At 40.2% G+C, this 27,020-nt stretch overlaps 1 protein-coding gene across 8 annotated transcripts in view; it reads left to right on the forward strand.

Moving 5' to 3' along the window:
- The window catches only part of ATP9B (ATPase phospholipid transporting 9B), a 297,033-nt gene that overhangs the window by 80,329 nt on the left and 189,684 nt on the right, over positions 1–27,020 (forward strand). For 7 of the 8 annotated variants that reach the window (XM_073331800.2, XM_073331798.2, XM_073331797.2 and 4 more), the window contains one exon: positions 9,551–9,602. The exons of the other annotated variant lie outside the window; for it this stretch is intronic. In XM_073331800.2, the coding sequence (XP_073187901.2) occupies positions 9,551–9,602 (52 nt within the window). The remainder of the gene's footprint in view (positions 1–9,550; positions 9,603–27,020) is intronic. 8 annotated transcript variants of the gene reach the window in all.

Raw genomic sequence — 27,020 nt, forward strand, 5'->3', positions numbered from 1 at the left:
ATGTATATAGCAGAGGCTGGTGTTTGGTCATTATAGGCAAGTTTTCAGGGGCTTTTTAAAGGATGTGAGTGAGGGATCTTGGTATAAATTGAGTTTGAATAACTTCACTACCCCATCCTTTAAAGTGGCATTTCTCAAAATGTAGGGTATGCCCACCTGAGTTAGGGATGGGAGGAGACATAAACAGACTTGTTGATGGTTTCTGTGAGTTTTGGTTCTCATCTAAAATAAAATAAACAATTAAATTTGTCACGTTTGTGGTTACGGAGAAAACTTGGAGCACTATCCACTGGGTGGTAGTGTGAATCATTTATAAAATAAGATGGGTAGATAACACCACATGGCAACATTCAGAAAGTGTGACTCATTTAAGTTTCTTGAAGTGGGAGCTTAGCTGTTAAAAGTTTGGGAAACACTGTACTAAAAGAAATGAAAGTATTCTGCCCTAATCAGCGCATGCTGCTGCTTCTTTCCTGTTTGTCATGTACACCTTGTACATGGTACTGTGCAGGGCTGCTGCTAGCAGGTCAGGCTCCTGTGCCAGATATAGACTGGCTTACAGAGTTTTCTTCTCAGAGAAATACACCAGAGGTGTCTTCCAAAAGATCCTTTAGTGAACTACCAGGTATGGCTGAGGTTAGCTTAAATGAGGGTATGTTACACAGAGCACCACCTGATAGCTGAACCACATGATACAGTTTAGCATTCCATTACATCTACTCCTTTTAGTTCTATATTTCTACCATTTACAAAATGTATACTTTCATGTTATCTTTGAAATTCAGTACATATCAATCTGGTAGGTGTCTCTGAATTGTACTCGTTTTCTGAAAATTACATGACCTGAACGTGTAACAACTTGGTCATCTGGCTGTCCATTAGTTGCAATGACTGGCTGTGGTCAGTTTGGAATCCATGAGTCACCATCATCTTGTTTTGAATCCACCATCTGTAGAGTTTGCTCTGTTGATTGTTCTTTCTGAGGAACAAACTGTAGATGTTGAAGGTTTCTGTTGAACTCTCCACTGTCGGCCTTGATCACATATGATCTGGGTGCTGAATTCTTTTTCTTTACAACAGCTGGAGTTGTCCATCTTTTTCTCCATCCAGTTTGATGAAAACATGGTCACCAGGCTCTAGACCTAACAGTTCTCTGATGTCTATTATAAAAGTATCTGTAAGCTCTTGTTTGCCTTTTTATCTGATTTGGCTAGTCTCTTGATGTCTGACCATTTTGGAGATAGAACGACAGTTCTGACTTCGGAAAAGAATCTGAATTGTCTTCCCATCAGGAGTTGTCCTGGACTATATCTAGTAGTTTTATCAGTGTTGATCTGTGGCTCAAAAGATCCAGAAATAGATCTTCCTGTTGTAGGATTTTCTTGACTGTGTATCCAGCTTTCTTAGCCTCTTCATTTGCTTGAGGAACGTGGGCTGCTAGTTTGTATGATCAAAATCCTATTTCGTTTGGAATGACTTAAATTCTGCTGAAGTGAATGGTGATCCACTGTCCATTACTTGTTGTTCTGGAGTATCGAAATAAGCAAAAGTGCACTTAAGTTTCTCAATAATACTGACACATTACCTCTTACAAGTACATTATTCCGATATACCTGTAAAAATAGTCCACTTTGACCATGTAATGATGTCCTCTGAATTTGCCTAAATCTGTATCTCGTCTCTTCCAAGGTCTGCCTGGTAGAGGTGGTGGTGTTTCTGTTTCTTCTGCAGCATTCTCCTGCAGATACTTTATTCTTTGTCCTTGTTGATGCCTGGCCACCACACTCACTGGTTGGACTGTTTAGAGTATTTAGTTAGTCCTTGATGTCCTTCATGGATGAGATTTAGCATTTATCCTCTCTCTTTTTGATATTATGATGCAGTCGTCTTTAATCATGAGTCCATTTGACTCACTTAATAGTCCACATACTGCAAAGTAGTCTCTTGTCGCTTCCTTAGTGCCCTTTAGGTACTTGGGACAGCCAGCCCCAATATAATTTATCTGTTAACCAAAGAACCAGCCTGTCTCTGGTATTTTCATGTTTTGCAGTCCAAAAACAGTTTTTGGTCAATGTATACAGAGCTTTTATAGAACATTCAACATTTTCTCCTGGTCCTTGAATTCTCTGGGGAAAACATGCTCTTAGGTAAACCCCATTTTTCTGAGGTATAAACTGTGCATCAAACATAGCCAGAACTCTTTGAGAGTGATCATTTATAACTGTCTTCAGTAATGCCCTGCCTGCTTCCCCATAGTATAAATTAAAGAGCATACCTGAAGCATCTCCGCTTTCCATGTGGAATTTGACTGTGATGCAAAATATTTCTAACTAGTGCTTCCAGTCTATTCTGAAGGTTTGTCAAAACTGAAGTTCTCTAGAGCATTGAAGAGTGGCATATTGATGAGGCCCTGCCACCTTTGTTGCTTTGTTCCTTCCTTTTTGGTTCTCCTCTGGCACTAGTTTACTTCTGACACTGTCGTGTGCAGCTTGTACATGGTAGGCCACAGGCCGGCTACTAGAAGGTCAGGCTTCTGTACCAGATATAGACTGACTATAGAGCTTCCTTCTCAGAGAGAGACACCAGAGATGTGTCTTCCGTAAAGATCCTGTAATGAACTGGCAGGTATGGCTGAGGCTTTAAAATAAGGTCTGTTACGAACAGCACAGCCTAGTGGCTGAACAGTATAATATAGTTTAGCATTCCATTATACTGCAGTAAGTATTAAGGCTTCATATAACAATAGTCTAAGCAGGGTCTTTTCAAGGGTATCTGTGCTATCCAGTATCAGCACTGGTGATGAAGTGGTTAGATTTGTTTTGTAATCTGTGATTTTATTTTCACCAATATTTGTTCTTAAATTTTTGGACTGTACAATGATGTATACAGAGAATTAGTCTGCTTCCTTTTAACCTCTCCCTGTAACTAGTCTATGGCCCTCTGACATCTCAGTTAGCTGTTAATTGGTCCTTGTGCGTTCAACAGTCGATGGCAATGGAATTATCACAAAATTTGCCAAAGTATTGTCCATCAATTTGTCTTTTTTAAAGAAATGAGTTTTCTAATCTTGATTTGGAGAAAACATTCCAGATGTGATTTGGATGCTATGGCGATCTATTCCTGAGTCTGTAACAACGTGGAAAAGTGGATGAGGTGCATACTGCTCCATTTGTCTCAATGTAGTGTTAATTCTGAAGCCTAGTAATGATGATGGCAACAATATTGATTTCATTGTTGATCACCTTAGCAGAACAGTAAATGTGTCTTTCCATTGTTATTGAAATCAGTGGTGGGGAGTGGAACAGCTGCTTTCTGTTGGGTTGCTGAGATGAAGAGCAAAGAGCTCAAGTCTTCTCCTTTAATCTTACTGCCTCACTTCTCCATAAGAGCAGGAAAAAGGAGGAGATACATCTTCTTCTCATTAGCCTCAACTGTGTCTTGAATACCAAAAAGCTAGAGCTGTTCAAAACTTTTCAAAATTTGAATTGTTCACTGAAAATAACTTATTTTGATGGGAGGAAAATGGAGAACATTTCTCATAATATTTCTGTAGCGTCTCTGCTACAACCTTATCCCTCTTCTCTTAAAGAAGAAATGGTGCCTATGCCACTCTGTTCCCTTCAGTTAAAGAGCAATGACCCCTGCCACTCTGGTCTCTGCCTCCTCTTTCCCTCTCCTAATAGTGCTTTTGCTGATTTATTCCTTTATTCCTCCCTTTTTTCCAAAGAAGGAAGTCAGTCATTCTCTGGCGAGCCCAACTTAGCCCACTCACCAGGGAAATCTTCTACTTGTCCTAGTCAAGTAAGTTATTTCAGTTATATATAAAAAAAGAGAATTCATGATTAATTATAGGAATAAAAAGGTAATAAGTTCAGTGAAACCAGGAAGAGAATGAACATAAAACGAAAATAAGACATATGTATTAACTTGCATTTATTTTTTGTTAAAATGAGAAGTTGACATTGATATTGATAATATTAAAGACAGTACGTGACTGGTTTTGTGCTTCACCAGGGCTAGTAGGTACCAGGTAGACTTTTCATGTACTAATAATAAATATAGTTTTGCTTTATAATGAGACTTTCTTTCTTCATAAAAGCTGATAGCCATTTGTAGAAAGGATATAGCTGAACATATGGTGTTATTTGGGATTTCTATTTAATTCTAAAGATGATAGATCAGGGTTTTTTTGCCGAGGTATTGTCTGTTGGTTAAGTTTTTAGCTTCTTAACAAGAAACAAAGTTTTTAGGCATGAGGCCAGTAACCTGAGATGTGTTCAATGTATTTATGTCAGAGTTGGCAGAGAAGTTGTAAAAATATATTGCTAATCGATAGGAAGACAAGATAGCAATTTAATTGTTGTTGTCATTTAAGGGAATATTTATTTAATTTTGAAGTTGTCTTATGTCTTTTAGTTTTTCACATGGTATGAGTACAACTAGTGTAGATACAGTACATTAGTAAAGTTAATTTTTACCACAGTGTCTTTCCAATTTGAACATAGGCTGTTCCTAGTTGAGTTGGTCCTAGTTCTTGAAAGTTAACAATAGGTCATAAATTCCATCATTTATTTCATTATTGTAATTTATTTCTTTAGATTCCTCTCCTTCTTTAGTACATAGCCACCATTGCAAACCTTTTCCACCAGTTGTAAAGATAGATGAGCAGCCTCTTCCCGAAGAACCAGACCACTGCTGTTTAAGTAGGCGAGTAAATTAAAACATTTTCACTTGATGAATTTCTAAGGAAACAGGGTGTATGGGGACTGTAGTGTTGTGGTATTTTGATTCATGAAAATGTAGTTTTTATATATCAGAGAATTTTGCTAGTGATGGGGATTTTAGGTTACTTCTAAAACATATAAATATCAATTATCAGTGTCTCCAAACTTAGGCAATTTTCAGACTATTCTCACTGTACTTTCATGAGTGCCTAAGATAGTAGCAAACACCACTGCTGCTGTTCCCATAGCCTACCCTAATAGGCTCTAGCTTCCCTTACCTACTGGACTTCTCCTTCAAGCAGAACAAATGGCTGTGATCGTTTGTCCCTTTCCAGTTATTTTTTATGGGAATATGTGGGGGCAGATGGGCTGTAAGTTTTCCAAAGGTTTCTTGAAGATTTTAAAACCCTTCCTGTCAGTCTTCAAAACTCAAACCAAAAAGAATCCCATATAATTGTATAAAATCTGGCAGTTTACATATGTGTGTTGACTGTGCTTTTCAAATAATAGTATTGTAACTGAATACTGCTACGGGGAGGCCATTTGAGAAGTTCAAAATTTTCCCATTCTTGATATGATGATTAATGTCTCACTTGTAATGCAGAATGAATTGAAAGAGTAGCTTCTTTTGCTCTGTGAATTGAATTTTTGGGTAGTGTGACACAGTATCAAAGGAGGATCCTTGGCACTCTGAGTACAAACCTCGGATCCTGCAGATGCTGTTTAGTTGTCTAGCTTTCTAACTGTTGGATGGCTTAATCTGTTTTATTGCTGGCAAGTAGGAGTGGTTAAAAGTGTGACCATTTTTGTCAAATTTGGTTGCTTCTAAGCATAGTAACTAAGGGAATAGGTGCCTGAGAATTTTTTTTAATATAGAAATAATCCTGTTCGACTTGGAACTATTAGGTGGTGAGACTTTTGGGTCATAAATGTTTTAACCCTGAATATGGAGAATGGGGTCTGTGTCTTGCCTGTGAAAATAAACTTGTAGTCTTTCTTGATGATTGTATAAGGCTTGGTGAAAGGTGTTTAGAGGAAGTCATCAGTAAACAGACACAACACAACGAAGAATAACCTGCGGATGGCCCATGCCAGCCGATTCAGGCTTATGGGGCTCAGGCTACAGCGCTGTTTCATTGCTGTGTAGACTTCCGGGCTCAACCTGGAACCCAGGCTCTAGCTGTCTTTGTGGTAGGAGGGTCCTAAAGCTCGGGCTCCAGAAACCCGGAAGTCTACATAGCAATGAAACAGCCCCGCAGCCTGAGCCCTAAGAGCCCAAGTCAACTGGCATGGCCCAGCCGCAGGTTTTTTCTTTGTTGTGTAGACGTGCCCTTATAGTGATGCTTGGAATAAAAGGTTTCAGAAGTGTCATGTTCTAAATGTATTTAATTTCATGTAAAACTTTTATTCGTAAAGTTATGCCCTGTTAGAGTTAATAATAATTGTATTATAACAACCCCTGAAAGCCCCAAACAAGATCAGGGCCTAGTTGTGATAGACCCTGTATAAATGCATAATGAGAGACAAGCAGTGCCCAGAAGAGCTTACAATCTGAAGACTGTACACTAGGTTGGTGAACTAGCCTTCCATCTTTTAGCAGCCTAACTTCAGATACTGGATTGGGGAAAAATCTGAAAATGAAATTCGTCCTGAGTTCATTGCTATTTGTACACAGCACAAACCCGCTATGTAATTTGGCACAGTTGGAAGTTTATGCACAAAATAGAGCCAGAACAGTTTTTGATACTTCATTAATTTTGCAAATGATCATGATTGAAGTTTGAATTGCAGAGATGAAAGTTGAAGCTAGACAAATTCCAACTGGAAATGAGATGCAGATGTTTAATAGTGAGGGTAATTAACCATTGGAACAACTCCAGGTTTGATGAAAAAAAAAAAAGTTGATTTTAAAAAAAATTAAAAAGTAGATTTTTTTTTTATTTAAATAGAAGTATTTTATTCAATGTTTTTATTTAAATTAAGTACTGGTTTACTTTTTAAATAAATAAAGCTGTTTAAAATTAAATTTCAAATTGACAACATACTGTAAGGCCTAAATTTATTGTAATGTATTAAAGTAATTTAAATTGAATACAGAAATATTAAGCAGTTGATATTTGCTGCCAGTTTTTAGAGAAAGTCAAACCACTGAATTGGAGGAAGCCACTGGCTAAGCAGCTGGATCTAGAGTTGGTTTAAGTGCCAAATCAGCTTTTGACAACAGTAACCTCTTGCAAGTGCAAAGAGTACTTTCCTCATTTCAGTTCATTCGGCTAGTTCAGTTTAATGACTGGTTCATTCAAAATTAAGAGACCAGTTGGGATTTGGGAAAAAGCAGGAAAGCTTGTTTTCTCTCTTCCAGTGCATGAATAAAAAATAGTTTTGAGGATGAGATCTATTAGTTCTAAAACCTTGAGACACTGGGACCAGAAACAGTCAGTTCAGTTCTCTAACTGTAGATACTTCCTTAATTTAATAAATCAGTTAGGTTTAAAGGCAAAACAAGTTTTGATAGTTTTTTCTTATGTATCCAGCACATTTAAGATACTTTTATTTAATACAAAAAATTAAAATGCTGTTCTAATGCATTTTTAATTGATTTGAATTTCCATCCAAATAGAGCTTGATACAAATCACAAGTAAAAAGCTTAATCATTAAGTAAATAAGAAATGCATCATTCACCATTTTCTAACATAATAAAAATGTAAATATTAAAAATCTGAATAAGTGTAAGTTAAGCTATATAATTGCTTAATTGTGTATAGATGTAATGTATACTCCTGATTAGTAAAAAGCACCACATTTAGTGTAAAGGCAATATTTAGCTGAAAATCAATGTATTGTAATTGTTACCAACAACGAAACTTAGTTTTTCCTTACAAAAATAACTAAAAAGTACAAATGCAAAACATTAAAATCAATTATTTAAATCAAGGTTTCTGGCTTGCTGATTTAAAGTCAATGATTTAATTTGCTTTGATTTAAATCAGTCCACACTGGAAAAAACTTATCAAGGATTGTGGTGGATTCATCATTACTGGCATTTATTAAATCACGTTTGGATATTTTCCCTAAAATAAATGCTCTAGTTCAAACAGGAATTAATTCAGGGAAGTCCTATGGCTTGTGTTATACAGGTCAGACTAGATGATCACAGTGGACTCTTCTGGCCTTATAGTCAATGAATCATTATCTGTGAAAGCTGTTTGGAAAAACTAGCTTAGTGTCTTCATGAGCTATGCATGCTCAAGACAGTACATTTAGTCCATCACCTTATATGAGCCCTCAGTTTACTCAGAAGTTAAAAAACAGCAAAATTCTATTCAGGCCCATCATCATGGCATGTATGCATCTTCCAGAATTGCATCAGGAAATGTAATTAGCATGTTACTTGTGTTCTTTCTCCCCAGCTTTCAGCTTTCCCAGGGGAAAGCTATGTGAGAATTACTACCTGCCCCTGGAAATTTCCACTGCATGCATCCGACGAAGTGGGTATTCACCCATGAAAGCTTATGCTCCAGTACGTCTGTTAGTCTGTAAGGTGCCACAGGACTCTTTGCCGCTTTTACAGATCCAGACTAACACGACTACTCCTCTGATCTTTAAGACTGAGTGTGAGTGGTGTTGTTTTTTCAGAGGGAGTGTATGGAAAAATACAAAATGTACTAAAGAATGTACTGTGTAGTTTGCCAATGGCATATGAATTGAAACTATTGATATATATCTATATCTATATATATCTGCATTTGATTAAAACTCAAGCTATGATTTGAGAACTTCAGCAACTCAGCCAGAGGCTAGGAGTCTATTACAGGCGTGGGTAGGTGAGGTTCTGTGGCCTGGAATGTGCAGGAGTTCAGACTAGATGATCATGATGTGGCCCTTCTGACCTGAAAATCAATGAGTCCATGAGGCATAGAAGTCCCCATAGTAGCTAAAGGTGGCCTGTGAACAGAAAGGAAAATATTTTTTATTTGTGCTGCTTTAGGATTGAGTCCTGCGTATGTTGTGTCACTTCAGACCTAAATTATGCAGTAGGGAACTCAGAATTATGCAATACTGTGTTCTTTTTCTCTTCCTGCTACTCCCAGAAGTCATCATTCCTTTGCAGTCCAGTCAAACAAAATGACAGGTGTTTTGTTTTTTTTGTTTGTTTTTTTGAAACCCACGAATATTTGGGACAGCCTTTCTGTATGCAGGAGATAGATGTGGCTTTTGATACTGGAAAGGAAATGCATCTCCTCTTTCTTTTTTTGGGAGGGCAGGGCGGGGGCAGGGACAGGGACAGAAGTTCCCTCATCTCTAAAATGGGATAATAGTACTGCCCTGCCTCCCAAAGTTGTGAAAACAAATCCAGAAATACTCAAAAGTCATACTCTGGTGATGTGGTCCACATAAGTACCAAGATAGATATTTCAACTTGTACCATGGATCTACTATCCTCTCCCCATACAAAACAAGTAAAGGGTGAGGATTTGACCCACTAAAATTGTTTTCTTTTGAAGATTTTAGTTGGTCCTTCAACATTACATAATTATATTTTTTCTGACTGAAAACGGCAGTTAAGAAGATACTCCTTATTAAAATTCTTCAGGCATTGAAGAGATCCACTTATAAGGAGGATCTGAAAGGCTTAACTGTTTGTTTGTTCTATAATTTTTCTAAAATATTGATTTCTGAATTGCAAATGCTGAATGTAAAGTACTTTGATAAATCCTATTTTAATTGCATTTCAATCCAAGTGTGACCCTTAGTTGCTGATCTTACTGGACATTTGATTGGAATGATTTTTTTTCTTACAAACATAAATATGCTTTTTCCCCAGAATCAACGAATCCCATCTGACATGGTATTTCTCAGAACGTCAGAGAAAACTGGTATGTTTAGATACTTTAATCTTATTGGTTATGTTGGCGCTTTGTGGGTGCAGTGAATTTTTTGTTTGTGCTTGGTGTTTTGATTTAGAATGGTTATAAAGGTCTATGGTAGCAGATAGACCATTGATAATACAGTGTATAAGCATCATCTTGTGAGCTGTGTGACATTTATGGACCATAACAAATTTGAGCAGATCAGGAATCCATATTATGAACTACAGTGCATGACACATCTAAAATATGCTCCCTTGACTGAATGTGTTGATTTATTATACGTACATTTCTTATATCTAGTACTCAAATATTTAACCCAGGTATTGAAGCAAAGACAGACTGAAACTATTTTGTGTATTTGGATTAAAGATATGAATAACTGGTAGAATATGACAGTATGTATAAGGTATATATTTTATGACCTTTTATCTGTATATATTGCAAATAAAATGGAAATAAGTACAATTGCATTGTTTTTACTAAATCATTACCAGTTCACTGATGTCATTGCATTCTATTCAATATGTGACAGTAATATGGGATTCTAGTGGTTTATATAATTTTAAAAATTGACGGCTAAATGAGGATTTAGGAAGGCTATGAACAGCTTACTTAGAACAGTTAATACTACTACTTAGCACTGACTATATAGAATGTCTTATACTGTGCTAACATTAATCTGCTGTTATTAGAGCTGTGGGAGAACTGGCATTTCTACTTTGTGGGCAACTCCATGATTTCAAAATTGGTTTAGTTCCAAATCAGAATAAAAAGAGAATTTCTAAACTTCCTGCTAAATGAATTTCTGGAAAAAAATTGTTTTCACTCAATCAAAATGCGTTGCTTCTGTTTCAACATTTAAAATTTTTAAATGTTCTTATAGTATACAAAATTTTAAAAGAAAGTCCAAATGTTTCATTTCAAAAATGTTGAGTGGAATGTTTCAATCTTATCAATATGCTTTTTCTGGAATGATTTTTTTTTTTAATTCACACATTGCCACAAGAAGTTTTGATTTCGACAAAATAGCAGTTTTCAGTAGAAAAATTTTAAATTTCCAACCAGCTGTAGTTCTGCACCATACCTGTAAAATAAATAAGTAGTATTTATCCCCATTTTAAGAAGGAGGAGACTAAGTGACTTGCCCAACACAACTGTACAGGAAGTCAGTGGGAGAGCTGGAATTAGAATTCAGGAGTTCCATGTTCTCTTAGTGGTTCATAACCTGTTTACCATTGTGGGCCGCATCCAATACTAAGTATTATGGCCCTGAGGATGTCGCATGGGCAACAGCTCTGTGCTGATTGGGCTGCAAGTGGGCCACAGGTTGAGAACTACTGCTTTAGAGTGATTGTCCAAATATAGATAATTGTTGCTACCCTGTGCACTCAAGTTTGGATTCTTTTAGCCAGCAGAGTCTGTTAGGGGATGAGTCTGTGCCATGCATGTCCTTGTGCCTGTAACAGAGGGAATAAAAGTTGGGGCAACCCTAATCACTTTTCAGATCCTTCTTATGGAATCCAACTTCAAGTTGGAACTCTTCAATGGCCAAACCTCTGAGCTCAATGTGAGTCCTTATCATTTTTTGTAAATAGCTAGCATTAGCTAGTAGATAGTTGTTAGCATGGTGATTAAAGATGAGATTAGTCTTTCCTTTTCCCCCTTACCGCCCACTTTTTTTATTCTCTTATTTTGGGAGCATCTTTCCCACAGGGAGCAGAAATCACCTGAGTTCAAGAATTACCCCTTATGTGAAGCAGTAATGCCTCTTAAAGACAGATATGCTAGATAGTTTTTTGTGTCCAGGAAAAGGCATGTTGCTGAGAAGTGCTGAGTTTATAAATCATTCTAAAAGAGAACACAAAAAGCTAGGGAGTCATGCCTGAAAATGGTTTTGATGGAGATATCTATGCATCTCGCCTCAGATCCCATGGTCTCTGGGGCAAAAAACAGTATAATAGAAATGTAGGGTTGGAAGAGGCTTCAAGCTGAAAGGTACCAGCTCTCAGGACCAACTACACCTAAACCATCCCTGACAGGTGTTTGTCCAACTAGTTCTTAAAAACCTCCATTGATGGGGATTCCACAGCCTGTCTTGGAAGTCTATTCCAGAGCTTAACTATCCTTATAGTTAGAAAGATTTTCCTATTATCTAACCTAAATCTCTCTTGCTTCAGATTAAATAAGTAATTTCTTGTTTTACCTTCACTGGACATGAAGAACAATTGAACACTGTCCTCTTTATAGCAGCCCTTAATATGTTTGAAGATGGGTATCAGGTCCCCAATCAGTCTCCTTTTCTCAAGACTAAACATGCTCAGTTTTTTTAACCTTTCCTCATAGGTCAAGTTTTCTAATGCCTTTTATCATTTTTGATGCTCTCCTCTGGGTTCTTCCAGTTTGTCCTCATCTTTCTTAAAGTGTGGTGCCCAGAATTTCACGCAGTACTTCAGCTGAGGCCTCACCCATGCTGAGTAGACTGGGACAGTTACTTCCTATGTATTACATACAACATTCCTTTTAATACTCCCAGAATGATATATTAGTCTTTTTCACAACTGCATCACATTGTTGACCCCTATTCAATTTGTGATCTACTATAACCCCCAAAGTCCTTACAGAAGTACCATTGCCTCACTAGTTATTCCCCATTTTGTAGCTGTGCATTTGAATTTTCTTTCCTAAAAGAAATACTTTACACTTGTCTTCATTGAATTTTATCTGTTGATTTCAGACCAATTCTCCAATTTGTCAAGGTCATTTTGAATTCTAAACCCATCCTGCAAAGTGCTTCCAATCCCTCCCAGCTCCATATTTACAGATTTTATAAGCATACTCTCCACTCTGTTATCCAAGTCATTAATGGCAATATTTAATATTATTGGACCCAGGACTGACCCCTGCGGGGCTCCACTATATACGCCCTCCTGGTTTGACACAAACCATGGATGCCTATCCTGAGTATGGTCTTTTAGACAGCTGTGCATCTACCTGACAGTAATTTCACCTAAATGACAGCTCCCTGGTTTGTTTATAAAAATGGCCGAGGGTGGGCGGGCAGACTGTGTCAAAAGCTTTACTAAAATCAAGATGTATCATGTCTGCTGTTACTAGGTCAGTAATCCTGTCAAAGAAGGAAATTAGGTTGGTTTGGCTTGATTAGTTCTTGAGAAATCCATGCTGGCTATTCCTTATAACCCTGTTGTTCTCCTTGTGCTTACAAATTGATGGTTTAATAATTTGTTCCAGTATCTTTCCAGTTATCACAGTTAGGCTTACTGGTCTGTCATTCCATGGGTTCTCTTTGTTCCCCTTTTTAAAGATAGGTACTATGTTTGCCTTTCTTCTGTCTTCTGTCCATCCCTCTCCTTAGCATTTCACTCCTGGCTAGCCTAGACAACTCCCTGGTCAGCTGACTGGCTTCTGAAAATCTCTTCCTTAAGTGCTTAACTCTCCCCATGTCTGGGACTCATCCATTCTCAGTGAGTTCTTGAAGATAATTGCTAATGGTTCTGAGATTGTGTCAGCTAGTTTCTTAAGTACCTTGGGATGAATTTCATCAGGCCCTGCCCAGTTGAAACTTACTTAAATAGTCTTTAACTTGTTCTTTCCCTAATCAGGCTTATGTTTCTTTGCACTTATTGTTAATATTAATTGTGTTGATTGTCTAGTCACCATTAAACACTTGGCCTTTTTTATGTTACCCATTATTGGTTCTCCTTCCTCACTAAATAGAGGATCTACACTTTATTTAGTCTTTCTCTTGCTCCTAATACATTTATGGAACCTCTTCTTATTGCCTTTTATGTCCATTGGTAGATGTAACTCAGTTTGTATCTTAACTTTTCTAATATTGTCCTTACATGCTTGCGTTATTCTATTTCTTCCTTACAATTTTTCCATATTTCCACTTTTTGTAGGATTCCCTTTTGATTTTCAGGTAATTAAATTGCTCCTGATGGAGCTATATTATCATTATATTCTTTCTGTGTTTCATTCAAGGGTAGATGGCTGTTGTCCCTTTAACATGTTTCTTTGAGAAACTGTCAGATTTCCTGAACTCCTTTTTCCTTTAGCTTTTCTTCCCATGCATGCCTTCATTGCATGCATTGAGTATATCAGTAAAGCAGATATCATCTAGAGAAGAATGTAGTCTGTTCATCTTTATATTGGTGGAAGGATCTAGAAAACATTTGCACAGGAGTGCCTTTCTCTACTGTTACCATACATGACTCTCGTAACGTATGGTTTGAGCATGAGTTAGGGAGGTCATGTGGACCATTTATAGACTCAAGGCCTCTGGTTTTATCAAGAGGCCCAACTACTACACTTAAACATTCTCAAGTTGAGAACAATTCTCAAGAGATCATCAATCCAGATCTTGACAGACAATACCATAGCCATGTTTTATATAGACATGAAGGAGTGAGATCTATTCCCGTTTCTCTGGAAACTATGAAGCTGTGGAACTGATGTATCAGTCACAATATAAATCTAGTTACTCTCCAGTTACAATACCTACAGAATGTTTTGTCTGATCATCTCAGCAGACAATTTGCAAGCAAATGATCAGTGAAGGATGTCATCATTGAAGGATGTCATCATTGAAGAGATATTTTCCAGTTGGGGACAACTGTCCATAGATGTCTTTGAAATGTCAAAGAAGAAATGCTTAAACTTCTGCTTCATGAGTGCAGTGGACTGGACTAGATGACCTCTGGAGGTCCCTTCTGGTCTTATGATTCCAGAGGGAGTTAGAGTCAAGGGTCTCTAGAAGATGTGTTCCTGATCCACTTGTCACCCGGTCTCATGTACACTTATCTTTCAATTCCTATAATCACAAGAGTAATCAGAAAGTTCAGACAGGTTTCAGCCTAAGATGATACTGCTGGCTCTAGCCTGGCCAAGGAAGTTCTGGTTTTTGGACCTGAAGAACCTCTCAATTCACCTACTAGTCCAGCTGCCTCTGCAGCTGGACTAGATATTGCAGAAGAAAGCAGAATTATCTACATCTGACTTTCTTGTGTCCTTCAGCATGGATGCTGGATGATTGTCATTGTTACAGAGAAGTTGCTAATCATACATCCAAAATATCCATATAAATAGCAGAAAGTTCCACCGGTGGTACCAAGTGGAAACGGTTTACAATCTGGGCTAATTTATGTATCAGTTGCAGATCCCAGACATGCTGTGGTTTGTCTATTATCATCTGGACTGTACATGAGTCCATTAGACATCTGGACTCTACATGAGTCCACTTAGTAGCCATTTTGGCTAACCTCCCTCCAATTCAGGGACTCTGTTTTCTCTCATTCCCCAGTAGCTAGATTGTCTGATGGGGGTGATATATCCTGATAAGCAGTCTACACCTTCTTGGGATTTACGCATTTTTTGAAGGGATTGATGGATCCTCTTTGAGCCAGTAGCCCTCTTTTTTTCACTGGTCCATTAAAACAGTGTTTTTGGTTGCAATTAGATTTGCTAGAAGGCTGGGAAGCTCAGATCTTTATGGCATGGCCATCTTATAGTATATCCTACAAGGAGAGGTTAATGTTGAGAACTCATCCCAAGTTTCTGCTCAGAATAGCTGCTGCTTTCTATCTTAATTAGGTGATTCACCTCTCTGGTTCTTTTCTGGACAAACTGTAATAAAGGGGAAGCTAAGCCACAAGCTTTAGACGTGCATAGGCTGCTATCATTCTATCTAGACAGGACTGGACCATTCAGAGTATATCCTAGATTATTTGTAGTTTATGGAGAAAAGATGAAGCATCAACCAATTTCTACCCAAAGACTCCTTAAATGGATTACTAACTGTATCAGACTATGTTAAGAATTAGCCAAGCGTAGATCCTCCAGAAAGAGTTACAGCCTGCTCCATGAGGGCTCAGGCAGTCTTGGTAGTTTCTTTGAGGTTTGTGCCCATCATAGGGCAGTTATGTGGAGTTCAATATATAACTTCATATAGCTTTATTCCATTGTAGAAGCATCATGGTCTGATTGTCATTTTGACAGGGTTATCATAAAGTCAGTATTTAGTTAGACTCTTTGCACTCAGCTCCATAAGACCAGATCATAGCTTGAAAGTCATCATCAGTGGAATTTATATGGAAAAACACTCAGAGAAGAAATAGTTATTTACTCTACAGTAATTTTGTTTCTTCAAGATGTGTTGTCCATAAATATTCCATGACCCACCCACCATCCCCATTACTACAGAGTCTTAAAAAGACCTGAATTCTCTATCAGTGAAGCAGCTGAGAAGCTGTTGTGGTCCCCTTACCCTTTATGACCTCAGAGGTATGAGGACATTTTCAGGGAACGTGTGACCCCTCAGTTCCCCTCTGAATACTGCTGAAGAAAAGAATCCAAACTCCACTGCACAGGGAGCATACGCAATGATGAGCTGCCAAAATCTTAACAACCGGTTCCCTCCTCACCGCCCCTGCCCCTCAGGACTCCTGCCCCATCCAACCCCCTCCCCTGTCCCCGACTGCCCCCAGAACTGGGCAGAAGGTCCTCGTGGGCCACCGTAGTGGGTTCCCACCCCGCCCCTAAGAGCCAGAGGGACCTGCTGGGGGGCAAGGTGGGGAGTCCTGGCAGTGCTTACCTGGGGTGGCTCCCAGGAAGCATCCGGCAGGTCCCTCTGGCTCCTAGAGGCGGGGTATGGTAGCTGGGGGGAGCAGGGGCAGCAGCCGCTCCCCCCACCGATGACACCAAAAGTGGTGCCTTAGGCACCGAATCCCTGGGTGCTCTGGGGCTGGAGCACCTACGGGGAAAAGCCTGGGAGGGCTGAGAAGCAAGCGGTGGCTTCACGCTCAGGCCCGCGGAGGCGAGCTGGGGCGGGGGGGTGTGAGGAGGGCCACCTGCGCCGCAGCAGGTAACCTGGGGTGTGCGCAGGGGAACCGGTCCCCTCCCCTCCCCAGCTCGCCTCTGCCTCCCTGGGCCTGAGCTCGAAACTGCTGCTTGCTTTTCAGCCCTCCCAGGCTTCCTGCATGAACAGCTGATTCACGGGAAATCTGTGGGGGGGGGTCAGAGAAGCAGAGTGGGGTGGTACGTTCAGGGGAGGAGGTGGAGGCGGAGCGGAGGTGAGTTGGGGCTGGGTGGGGAGCTGTCAGTGGGTGCTCTGTGCCCACCAAATTTTCCCCGTGGGTGCTCCAGCCCCGGAGCACACACAGCGTCTGCTCCTAAGGCGCCACTTTTGGCCGGTTGTTAAATTTAGAAGCCCTTTTAGAACCGGTTATCCCTCCTGGTTTCTAAATTTAACAACCGGTTCCAGCGTACCTGTGTGAACCGGCTCCAGCTCACCACTGAACATATGCATAGTCATTGGAATGTGCAGAGACAACACATCTCAAAAGAAGCACAAAGAAAAGGAGTACTTGTGGCACCTTAGAGACTAACCAATTTATTTGAGCATAAGCTTTCGTGAGCCACAGCTCACTTCATCGGATGCATACTGTGGAAAGTATAGAAGATCTTATTATATACACACAAAGCATGAAAAAATACCTCCTCCCACCCCACTCTCCTGCTGGTAATAGCTTATCTAAAGTGATCACTCTCCTTACAATGTGTATGATAATCAAGGTGGGCCGTTTCCACCACAAATCCAGGTTTTCTCACCCCCCCCCCCCCACACAAACTCACTCTCCTGCTGGTAATAGCTTATCTAAAGTGACCACTCTCCTTACAATGTGTATGATAATCAAGGTGGGCCAAATGGCCACCCTGATTATCATACACATTGTAAGGAGAGTGGTCACTTTAGATAAACTATTACCAGCAGGAGAGTGGGGTGGAGGAGGTATTTTTCATGCTTTGTGTGTATATAATATCTTCTAAACTTTCCACAGTATGCATCCGATGAAGTGAGCTGTGGCTCACGAAAGCTTATGCTCAGATAAATTGGTTAGTCTCTAAGGTGCCACAAGTACTCCTTTTCTTTTTGCGAATACAGACTAACACAGCTGTTACTCTAAAAGAAGCACAGTTACTGTAAAGTAAGTTACCATTTCTTCCTTGTCTTGTGCTCCCGTCACTAGGCTACTGTCCCCTCTCCTAAATGTTGGTGGGGAACACTTTTCAAGAAGGAAAACAATTAACATCCATGTCACTCATCAGTATTCCTTAGCTTTCTGAGCCCCCACACAATACCATTTTGACAAAACCAGTCTTTTAATGCAATATGGTAAAGCAGTAAATTCACATGTAACTTCTGTAGTCAAGTATGAGCAGGTGCTGGTGATCATTTCGATAAGGTTGTTTACTAATTAAAAAGTGTTCAGTATAGTATAAGCAGAAGTGAGTTCAATAAATACTCCAGTGAATTTCTTTATTGGAGGAAAATAAACTTTAAAAATTCCTATTACAGAATGAAAATTAAGTTATTTTTAACGTCATTTGGAGATAGATTTTTGTGTAAACATGCAACAGATAAACCAGTTATATTGGTGTTGCACTTTTTAAAAAAATCTGAACTTCAAACATATGGCAGTAATTGCTTTTTGAATAAGGAATAAACACTTACAAATCTATAATTGGTTTTCCTGCATGTTCGTGTTTTGAATGATGGTTTAATTTATTGTTGGCACTTTAAATACTTCGTTAAAACATTTTAGTTTTAACGTATTTTGATGTTTTGTATGTAATTCATCTTCTGTACTATAAAACAGTTTACTTTTTATAGCTTTGTAGTAGTTAGAACACCATAGTTAAGGCAATGAGTTGGTAGAATCTTTTATATCTTCACAAAAATCTTCTTTTGGGGGCTAAAATTGTTCATCTGTTTCTTTTCTCTATTTACCCTAACTATATATATTTTTTGAAGGAAAACACTATAGTGTCCCTTATGTTTAAGAAATAAATAATATAATTCAAACTGATTTATTTATTAGCTATTCTGATTTTTGTCATATATATGGGGTATCCTTGTAGAGATGACAGGTTTCAGAGGAACAGCCGTGTTAGTCTGTATTCGCAAAAAGAAAAGGAGTACTTGTGGCACCTTAGAGACTAACCAATTTATTTGAGCATGAGCTTTCGTGAGCTACAGCTCACTTCATCAGATGTTTACCGTGGAAACTGCAGCAGACTTTATATACACACAGAAATCATGAAACAATACCTCCTCCCACCCCACTGTCCTGCTGGTAATAGCTTATCTAAAGTGATCAACAGGTGGGCCATTTCCAGCACAAATCCAGGTTTTCTCACCCTCCACCCCCCCACACAAATTCACTCTCCTGCTGGTGCTAGCCCATCCAAAGTGACAACTCTTTACATAATCAAGTCGGGCTATTTCCTGCATAGATCAAGGTTTATGCAGGAAATAGCCCGACTTGATTATGTAAAGAGTTGTCACTTTGGATGGGCTAGCACCAGCAGGAGAGTGAATTTGTGTGGGGGGGTGGAGGGTGAGAAAACCTGGATTTGTGCTGGAAATGGCCCACCTGTTGATCACTTTAGATAAGCTATTACCAGCAGGACAGTGGGGTGGGAGGAGGTATTGTTTCATGATTTCTGTGTGTATATAAAGTCTGCTGCAGTTTCCACGGTAAACATCTGATGAAGTGAGCTGTAGCTCACGAAAGCTCATGCTCAAATAAATTGGTTAGTCTCTAAGGTGCCACAAGTACTCCTTTCCTTGTAGAGATGGGTAACAGTGGCATGTGCACTCCCCCAATCCTCCTTGTACAAATAAAACCTAGGAAATCCAGTTTCCCTTAGTGTTGTTAAAATAGAAGTTACATTTTAAGTGTAACAAATTAACAGCTGGTTGTGATTCAGCTTAGCAACATAAACTATCTTTTGGTGATTTTTATGCATGGCTATAACTCTCTGTGGGTCAGAACTAAAACAATTCATCTGATTTCGGATACCTAAATGCCCAAAAAAAATATGAAGAAAGAAAGTCCAGAGAATGGTTTTCTTTGTCCACTTCTTTTCTGGCAGTCTTTAAAGTTGTTTCTTTTCTCCCTAGTAACGGGAGACAGACCAGATATTTGGTTTTGACTCTAGACTTGGGACTGCTCCACAGGAAGAGCCCCCTAATTTTTTTTGCCTTGAAACCTGAACAGATCACATGCTCCAGTTCTCCCTTTGTAGCAGATCCTTTCACAGGATATTTATGGGGTTTTTTAACTGAAATTCCCCAACTTCATTAAGAATCTTCATTAGAGTTTCTGAGGAAAATTTTTGTAGGGCAAAACCATATTCCTACCCAAAACTATCTCAGAAATGGCAGGCAGATAACAAGGGGAGGCAGGAGAGCAAGATCTGTCCCCATTTCTTGACCCTTCACCAAGCAGTCTCCTGAAGGCAAGCATGCAGGCAAGGTCCCAATTGGTTGAGAAGACTGTGGCAAAGCTTCTCTCCCAGCTGGTGTGTAAGACTGGTGAATAGTCTAATGGGAAGCTCATCTCTCAGTCAGCATGTAGGCATGGTCTGTGCTGAGCCAATGGAGAAAGCTGCATGAAAGCTCCCTCACTGATACGAGGCCAGGTACTCATGGTTTGGAACTGGGGAAAGTTGTTTCTCAATGCCCTTCCTCTCTCAAGCATGGAACTTCCATTCCCACAACTTCCAGGGACCAGCAAGGAAACTTTGGAGGGAGTGCCCTGATGCATTTGTCTCCAACACAGGTCAAAACCGTTCAGGCCTACCAAGCACCATTGCATTGCTTTCTGGTGAAAAAAGGGAAGAGCCAACTAAAGCCTGTACCGAGGACTCCAATATCTATGGAGGATTCTGGACAAAGTCCAGGTCTTTGTCTCTGAAAAATGGCAGAAAAGTATCTGAAATGTCAAGTATCAACACTTCCCTTCTCTATGCTAAAATCGTTGTTAGCTCTTGGGTAAGCAGGACTCATCTGCAAATACGCTTTAGTGGGCTCACTTTCATATGAAGATCCTGCAAAAATTTCTGTTCCTCTTCCAATCTGCGATAGCAACGAACCATATAAAGATCCTGGCCCCAGAGCCTGTACTAGCATTTCTGAGTGAGTGAACCAAAGACTTTTCAGTTCTTACCGGAGGTCCAGAGAGGATGGGCATCACAATGGGTATCAATCTTCATGTGTGGGGAGCACATATAGCATCTACTGAGACCCAGTGGTTGTGGCACAAGATGGATACAGAGGACTGTAGCCAGGCTAAAGCTACAAACATCAGGCTAGTTACTTTCAGTCCCAGCAGATGAATCTTAAGAAGAATGTTCTGGTTCTTATTAAAAATATATTGCTGTAAGTAGTTGTCAGGGAGACATGATCTTGGACTCTGCTCAGGGATGCAACCATGGTCTTACCTCTATATGTTAAAAGCAAAGAAAAGATAGACCTGTGTGAATAGAGTCTATATCAGGTGTCAATCATTGAAAGCATTATAAATCAAGCATAAAGCCCATTGCTTGCATCTACTTTGAGCCAGGTCCAAATAGAAAACCAAAAGATCCTTTGCTAGGAGAGATTCCACAGTGAGGGCTGTTGCACCCTTTGTTAGCTGTGACTCCATGGCCTCTCTTTTATCTTTCTTCCTACTTTATTGGTAGTGAGGACGGTAAAGAAGATTGTAAAGCAGTGGGCCACTGTGGTTGAGATAACTGCAGGTTCTGATTCTCAGACCGTACACAGATGTAGCTAGATCTTCTCTCAAACTTTCAACACAGAAAGGCATTCTGAGATGGACTGGTCCTGTGACAAAATCTGGCGCTTTTCTAGTTTAGGGTTTGGTACTGATAACTGTCACTGTCATGTTTGTGTTGGTAAAACTATCAGCCTGGGAATTGACAAGAAGGAGCTAGAATCGCTCAGGTACTGAACCATCCCAGGATTTCTACAAGTTCTGGGTAAGTCCAATATGGATGTCAAAAGAGCTATTAGCTACTGTTTAGACAGGGCTAAGCTATTTAGAAAGTTGTATGGACTGTGGCCTTTGGAGGAAAATCTAAGGACCAGGTGTTCTCAACTAGATTGATAAGACTATAGCTAGTCATATTATAATGCTGTGCCTGAAAGTCTTAAAGCTCACTCAGTCAGGAAAGATTGTAACTTCAGAGGCAGTTATCCTCAGGGAACTTTTATCTGAAACCTACAAGGCTCTATATGGAGTTCTGCACACATATTTGAATGTGAATTATTCTTTTGCCTTAGTGATGTTTTAGTCACTGTTGAGCTAGCATGGCTACTTGGCCCACCTTCTAAGGGAGGTTTGTTACTAGCGAGTCTGCCCTCCCATCGCTCTACTCCATTGTAAGAAGGTAATGTTGAAAAAAGTGTTATTAATGGGGGTAGTAATTCTCATTCTCTGAATGCATCCACAGAGCCACATTGACCCTCCCATCTAATTTGTTCTAAATAGAGCTTCTGGAATTGGAAAGGAACCGAGGGATTGTTAGATGTGGTGTGTGGTATCTGTACCATTGGTCCATGGACTGTAGAGCTGAAGAGAACTACATATGCCCCCTACCTGCTTTGAAAAATTCTGTGGCCATATCACATAATCCCTACAGTGTGGTTCTGTGGAAGGAACACATTCAAAAAATAAGAGCAAATCTTGGTTAGCATCTCCCTGTTTTTCTCCCGGGATTAAACCTATTATTCATAGAGGTGGATGCTTTTCTGATTAATTGGGAAGGAGAGCTGGTTTATATTGTTCTAACCCTTCCTGATATCCAGAATAATCTGTAAAATTCAACAGGACAGAATGGAAATATTTTGATGGCTCTCTTCTGCCTCTCTTGATTCTTGGATCTCCGGAGCCTGGGTGTTGGGCAGAGTTGGCTGCCAATGATTTGTTCTTCGTTTCGGACCAATTCCCTTTGCACATACACAATGACTCAGTGTCACATTCTGGGAGTGAAGGAAAGTTTCTTCTATGGGCTGGTGGATTGTCTATCAGAGAAGAAAGGATACCACAATGTAGACCAAAACCAAGAGCTGGAAATAGTGTCAAGGTTTGATTCCAATATGAGATTGTCCACAGATGACAATTCCATTAATTAGATACCAGAACTCATTTTGGAAGGTGTTGAGAAATCTGAAGATTAAGATATTATGAGTTCATGTCTCTCTTCTTATAGCTGTCAGGGGAGGAGTGTGTATCATCTAAGTCAGTGGTTCTCAAAGCTGGTCCGCCGCTTGTTCAGGGAAAGCCCCTGGCACGCCAGAGCAGTTTGTTTACCTGCCACATCCGCAGGTTCAGCCAATCGCAGCTCCCACTGGCCACGGTTTGCCGCTCAAGGCCAATGGGGGCTGCGGGAAGGGCGTTTAGCAAGTCCCTTGGCCCGCGCCGCTTTCCTTTCTATGAAATGGGTTTTTTTATTTATTCCCTTCTTTTGTTCCTAAAGTTAATTTGAATGTCATTGTAATGAGCCTTTTGTATTGCTACCTTTTTCTCTAATCTGAGGACTTTACAGGATCTGAAGCATCATGCTATGCATGACTGTTAACTAAAACTTTTAGTGAAATCCAAATAGAATTTATTTCTACAAACAGCTGTTGATAAGTTTTCAGAACCCCAACAAAGGTAAGAGTGTCTAAGACTGGAATTTCTAGTTAGCTTTTGTGATTTGAATCTGCCTAGAGTATGAGAAACAGAGCAAGAGAGAATGGAGTAAGAATCCCACAGAACAGATAACAGGAAATTTGACCAATGGTTTCTCTAAGGCCTCATTTACGCACAATTTTTTGTAGCACTGTATGCATCAGTTGTGGTTGTAATTTTTTTAATGAACATAGTTATATGGCACAGCCCTGTGTGCGGATGCAGGTACACCAGAATAAATGTGCATATACTAAAAGAACAGGAGTACTTGTGGCACTTTAGAGACTAATACATTTATTAGAACATAAGCTTTCGTTATCTACAGCCCACTTCATTGGATGCATAGAATGGAACATATAGTAAGAAGAAATATGTATACATACAGATAAATTGGAAGTTGCCATACAAACTGTGAGAAGCTAATTAGTTAAGATGAGCTATTATCAGCAGGAGAAAAAAACTTTTGTAGTGATAATCAAGATGGCTCATTTAGATAGTTGACAAGAAGGTGTGAGGATACTTAACTTTAGGGAAATAGATTTAATATGTGTAATGACCCAGCCACTCCCAGTCTCTATTCAAAGCCAAGTTAATGATATCTGCTGAAGTGAAAAAACAGATTGACAGAGTCAGAAGTGTACCCAGAAGTCACGTACTACAGGACAGGCCCAACAAACTAAATAACAGAATGCCACTAGCTGTCAGATTCAGCCCCTAACTAAAACCTCTCCAGCGCATCATCAAAGATTTACAACCTATCCTGAAAAATGATCCCTCACTCTCACAGATCTTGGGAGACAGACCAATCCTCACTTACAGACAGCCCCCCAACCTGAAGCAAATACTCTCCGGCAACCACACGCCACACAACAAAAACACTAACCCAGGAACCTATCCTTACAACAAAGCCCGATGACAAATCTGTTCACATATTTATTCAAGTGACACCATCATAGGGACCTAATCACATTAGCCACAGCATCGGGGCTCATTCACCTGCACATCTACCAAGGTGATAGGGTGGGGAGGGATAGCTCAGTGGTTTGAGCATTGGCGTGCTAAACCCAGGGTTGTGAGTTCAATCCTTGAGGAGGCCATTTAGGGATCGGGGCAAAAATTGGGGATTGGTCCTGCTTTGAGCAGGGGGTTGGACTAGATGACCTCCTGAGGTCCCTTCCAAGCCTGATATTCTATGATATATGCCAGCAGTGCCCCTCTGCCATGTACATTGGCCAAACCGGACAGTCGCTACGCAAAAGAATAAATGGACACGAATCGTACATCAGGAATCATAACATTCAAAAAACTTCAACCTCTCTGGCCACTCAGTAAAAGATTTAAGGGTGGCAATTTTGCAACAGAAAAGCTGCAAAACCAGACTCCTACGAGAAACTGCTGAGCTTGAATTAAGATGCAAACTAGATACCATTAACTTGGGTATGAATAGAGACTGGGAGTGGCTGAGTCATTACATATATTGAATCTATTTCCCTAAAGTTAAGTATCCTCACACCTGTTTGTCAACTGTCTAAATGGGCCATCTTGATTATCACTACAAAAGTGTTTTTTTTTTCCTGCTGATAATAGTTCATCTTAACTAATTAGCCTCTCACAGTTTGTATGGCAACTTCCAACTTATCTGTATGTATATATATTTCTTCTTACTATATGTTCCATTCTGTGCATCTGATGAAGTGGGCTGTAGACCACGAAAGCTTATGCTCAAATAATTTTCTTAATCTCTAAGGTGCCACAAGTCCTCGTGTTCTTTTTGCGGATACAGACTAACACGGCTGCTACTTTGAAACCTGTGCTTATACAGGTAGTTTATTCTCCTTCCCATGTGGCCAAATTTATTCTGTCTGAATTATTGAACGATGGAAGATGAGAAAGTTAATACAGAGTAACCGTGAAAATAATTGAAACTATTAAAATAGAGTTAGCCCAATTGTAAAAATGTTTTACTATTTTTTTTAAGTACTTGGGCACCAAGTTTTAGCCAGGAGGACATTGTAATTTGGTTGCAAAAAATAATGTGGAAAAATGTTTAGTAATGGAAACATCGACACAGCTTCATCTATAGTGGCACAAGTGGCGCTGTTTAAATAACAGTCTTGCGCCTTAGTTACTAACTATACTTAAGTCCCAATTTTTATTTTCTTTCCTAAGTGTGGTGCTATAAAAATGAAGTGTTAATTGTCTTTGTAAATTAAACAAGTGCCCACTGATTACTGTAGAAATTTTTAAGTAATGGCACAAATTCTGACCCTTGGGAAACAAATGTGTTTTCCTATAAGTGGGTAATTTAAAATGCCACAAGAAGAGGAAAGAACAGAAAAAAACAAGAAACAAAATGGATAGAGGAAAGCAATTGATATTGTGCATTTCTTATGCCATAAAATAAGCAAGTATGTATGGGAAAAATTGTTTGAGGGTTATGGTGAACAATCACAGATGTAATTACTGGAGCTATTAAATGGCAATTTCCAAGAGTTTTTGCAAATTGTGAATCCAAGTTGAGAGATACCACTGTTTGTGTAGCGCTGTGTCACTCCAACATAACAATATGATACTCAATGACTTTATTGGTTTAAGTGAGGAAAGGCCAGATCCTGATCCAGCAATACAGTATAAAGACTTCTGGTATGTCCATGAGCTCTGCAGACACTGAGGAACAATAGAATCCTGGAGGGGGACATACAAACACAGCTGCTACGTGCCTGTTCTTTCCCCCATATAGCTATATCTGCAGCTAGTGCTTCCTCAGGTGAGAGATCTCCCCAGCTTAATCATAATATTCCCTTAGGGTATACCTGTATAGCAGGTGGGGAGGGTCTTCTCAGTGTAAGGAGATGGACACATGCTAGTTCTGCTCAACCTAGTTGCTAAAAATAGTAGTGTGGCTGCAGTGGCATGGGTGGCTGCTTGGGGTAGCCATCAGAGTACATACCTAATGGGTTGGGTAGAATTTTACTTGCGTGGCTTGCCCAAGTTGCCATCCAGACTGCTGAGGCCACACTGGTATTTTTAGCATACCTACTCCAGCAGAACTATTCTGTCTCCCCATGCTGGGAAGAACCCTCCCAGTTTCTGTGTAGATATACCCTTACTATTAGATTTTCCCCCCTCTAGCTCCATACCACCAGCTGTCTAGGCGGGGACTAGTACCCATTCCTCCCATGTTTAGATCTAGGGTTGCCAGGCATCCAGTTTTTGACCAGAACAATTGGTCAAAAGGGACCCTGGTGGCTCTGGTCAGCACCGCTGACCGGGCCCTTAAAAGTCTGCTTGGTGGCACAATGGGGCTAAGGCAGGCTCCCTGCAGCTCCCAGAAGCGGTGACATGTCCCTGCAGCCCTAGGTGCAGGGGCAGCCAGGGTGGCTCTGCATGTTCCCCCCATCTCGAGAGCCAGCTCTGCAGCTCCCATTGGCTGGGAACTGCAGCCAATGGGAGCTGCAGGGGGCAGTGCCTCCTGGAGAGGGCCTCATGCAGTCTCCCAGCCGCAGCCTGTAACCCTAGCTGGAACCCTCAACCCCCCCAGCCCAGCCACCTGCCCCGTCCCGGAGCACCCTCCCACACTCCGAACCCCTCGGCTCCACCCCCAGCTCAGTGCCGCCTCCTGCACCCCAAATGCCTCATCCCTGGACCCAACCCAGAGCCTGCATACCCAGTTGGAGCCCTTGTCCCCTCCCGCACCCCTGCACCAGCCTGGTGAAAATGAGCAAGTGAGCGAGGGTGGGGGAAAGCAAGCGAGGGGGGATGGAGGGAGCAGAGGGTGGGGCAAAGGTTTTTGGTTTTCTGCAATCAGAGAGTTGGCATGGGGATATAGAACAGTTTTTACTGCCGAGCTGACCATCAGGAGCTTCTGAAGGTGTAGTCCCTA

The sequence above is a fragment of the Lepidochelys kempii genome, chromosome 2, assembly GCF_965140285.1.
Source record: "Lepidochelys kempii isolate rLepKem1 chromosome 2, rLepKem1.hap1, whole genome shotgun sequence".
In the NCBI taxonomy this organism is placed as follows: Eukaryota; Metazoa; Chordata; order Testudines; family Cheloniidae; genus Lepidochelys; species Lepidochelys kempii.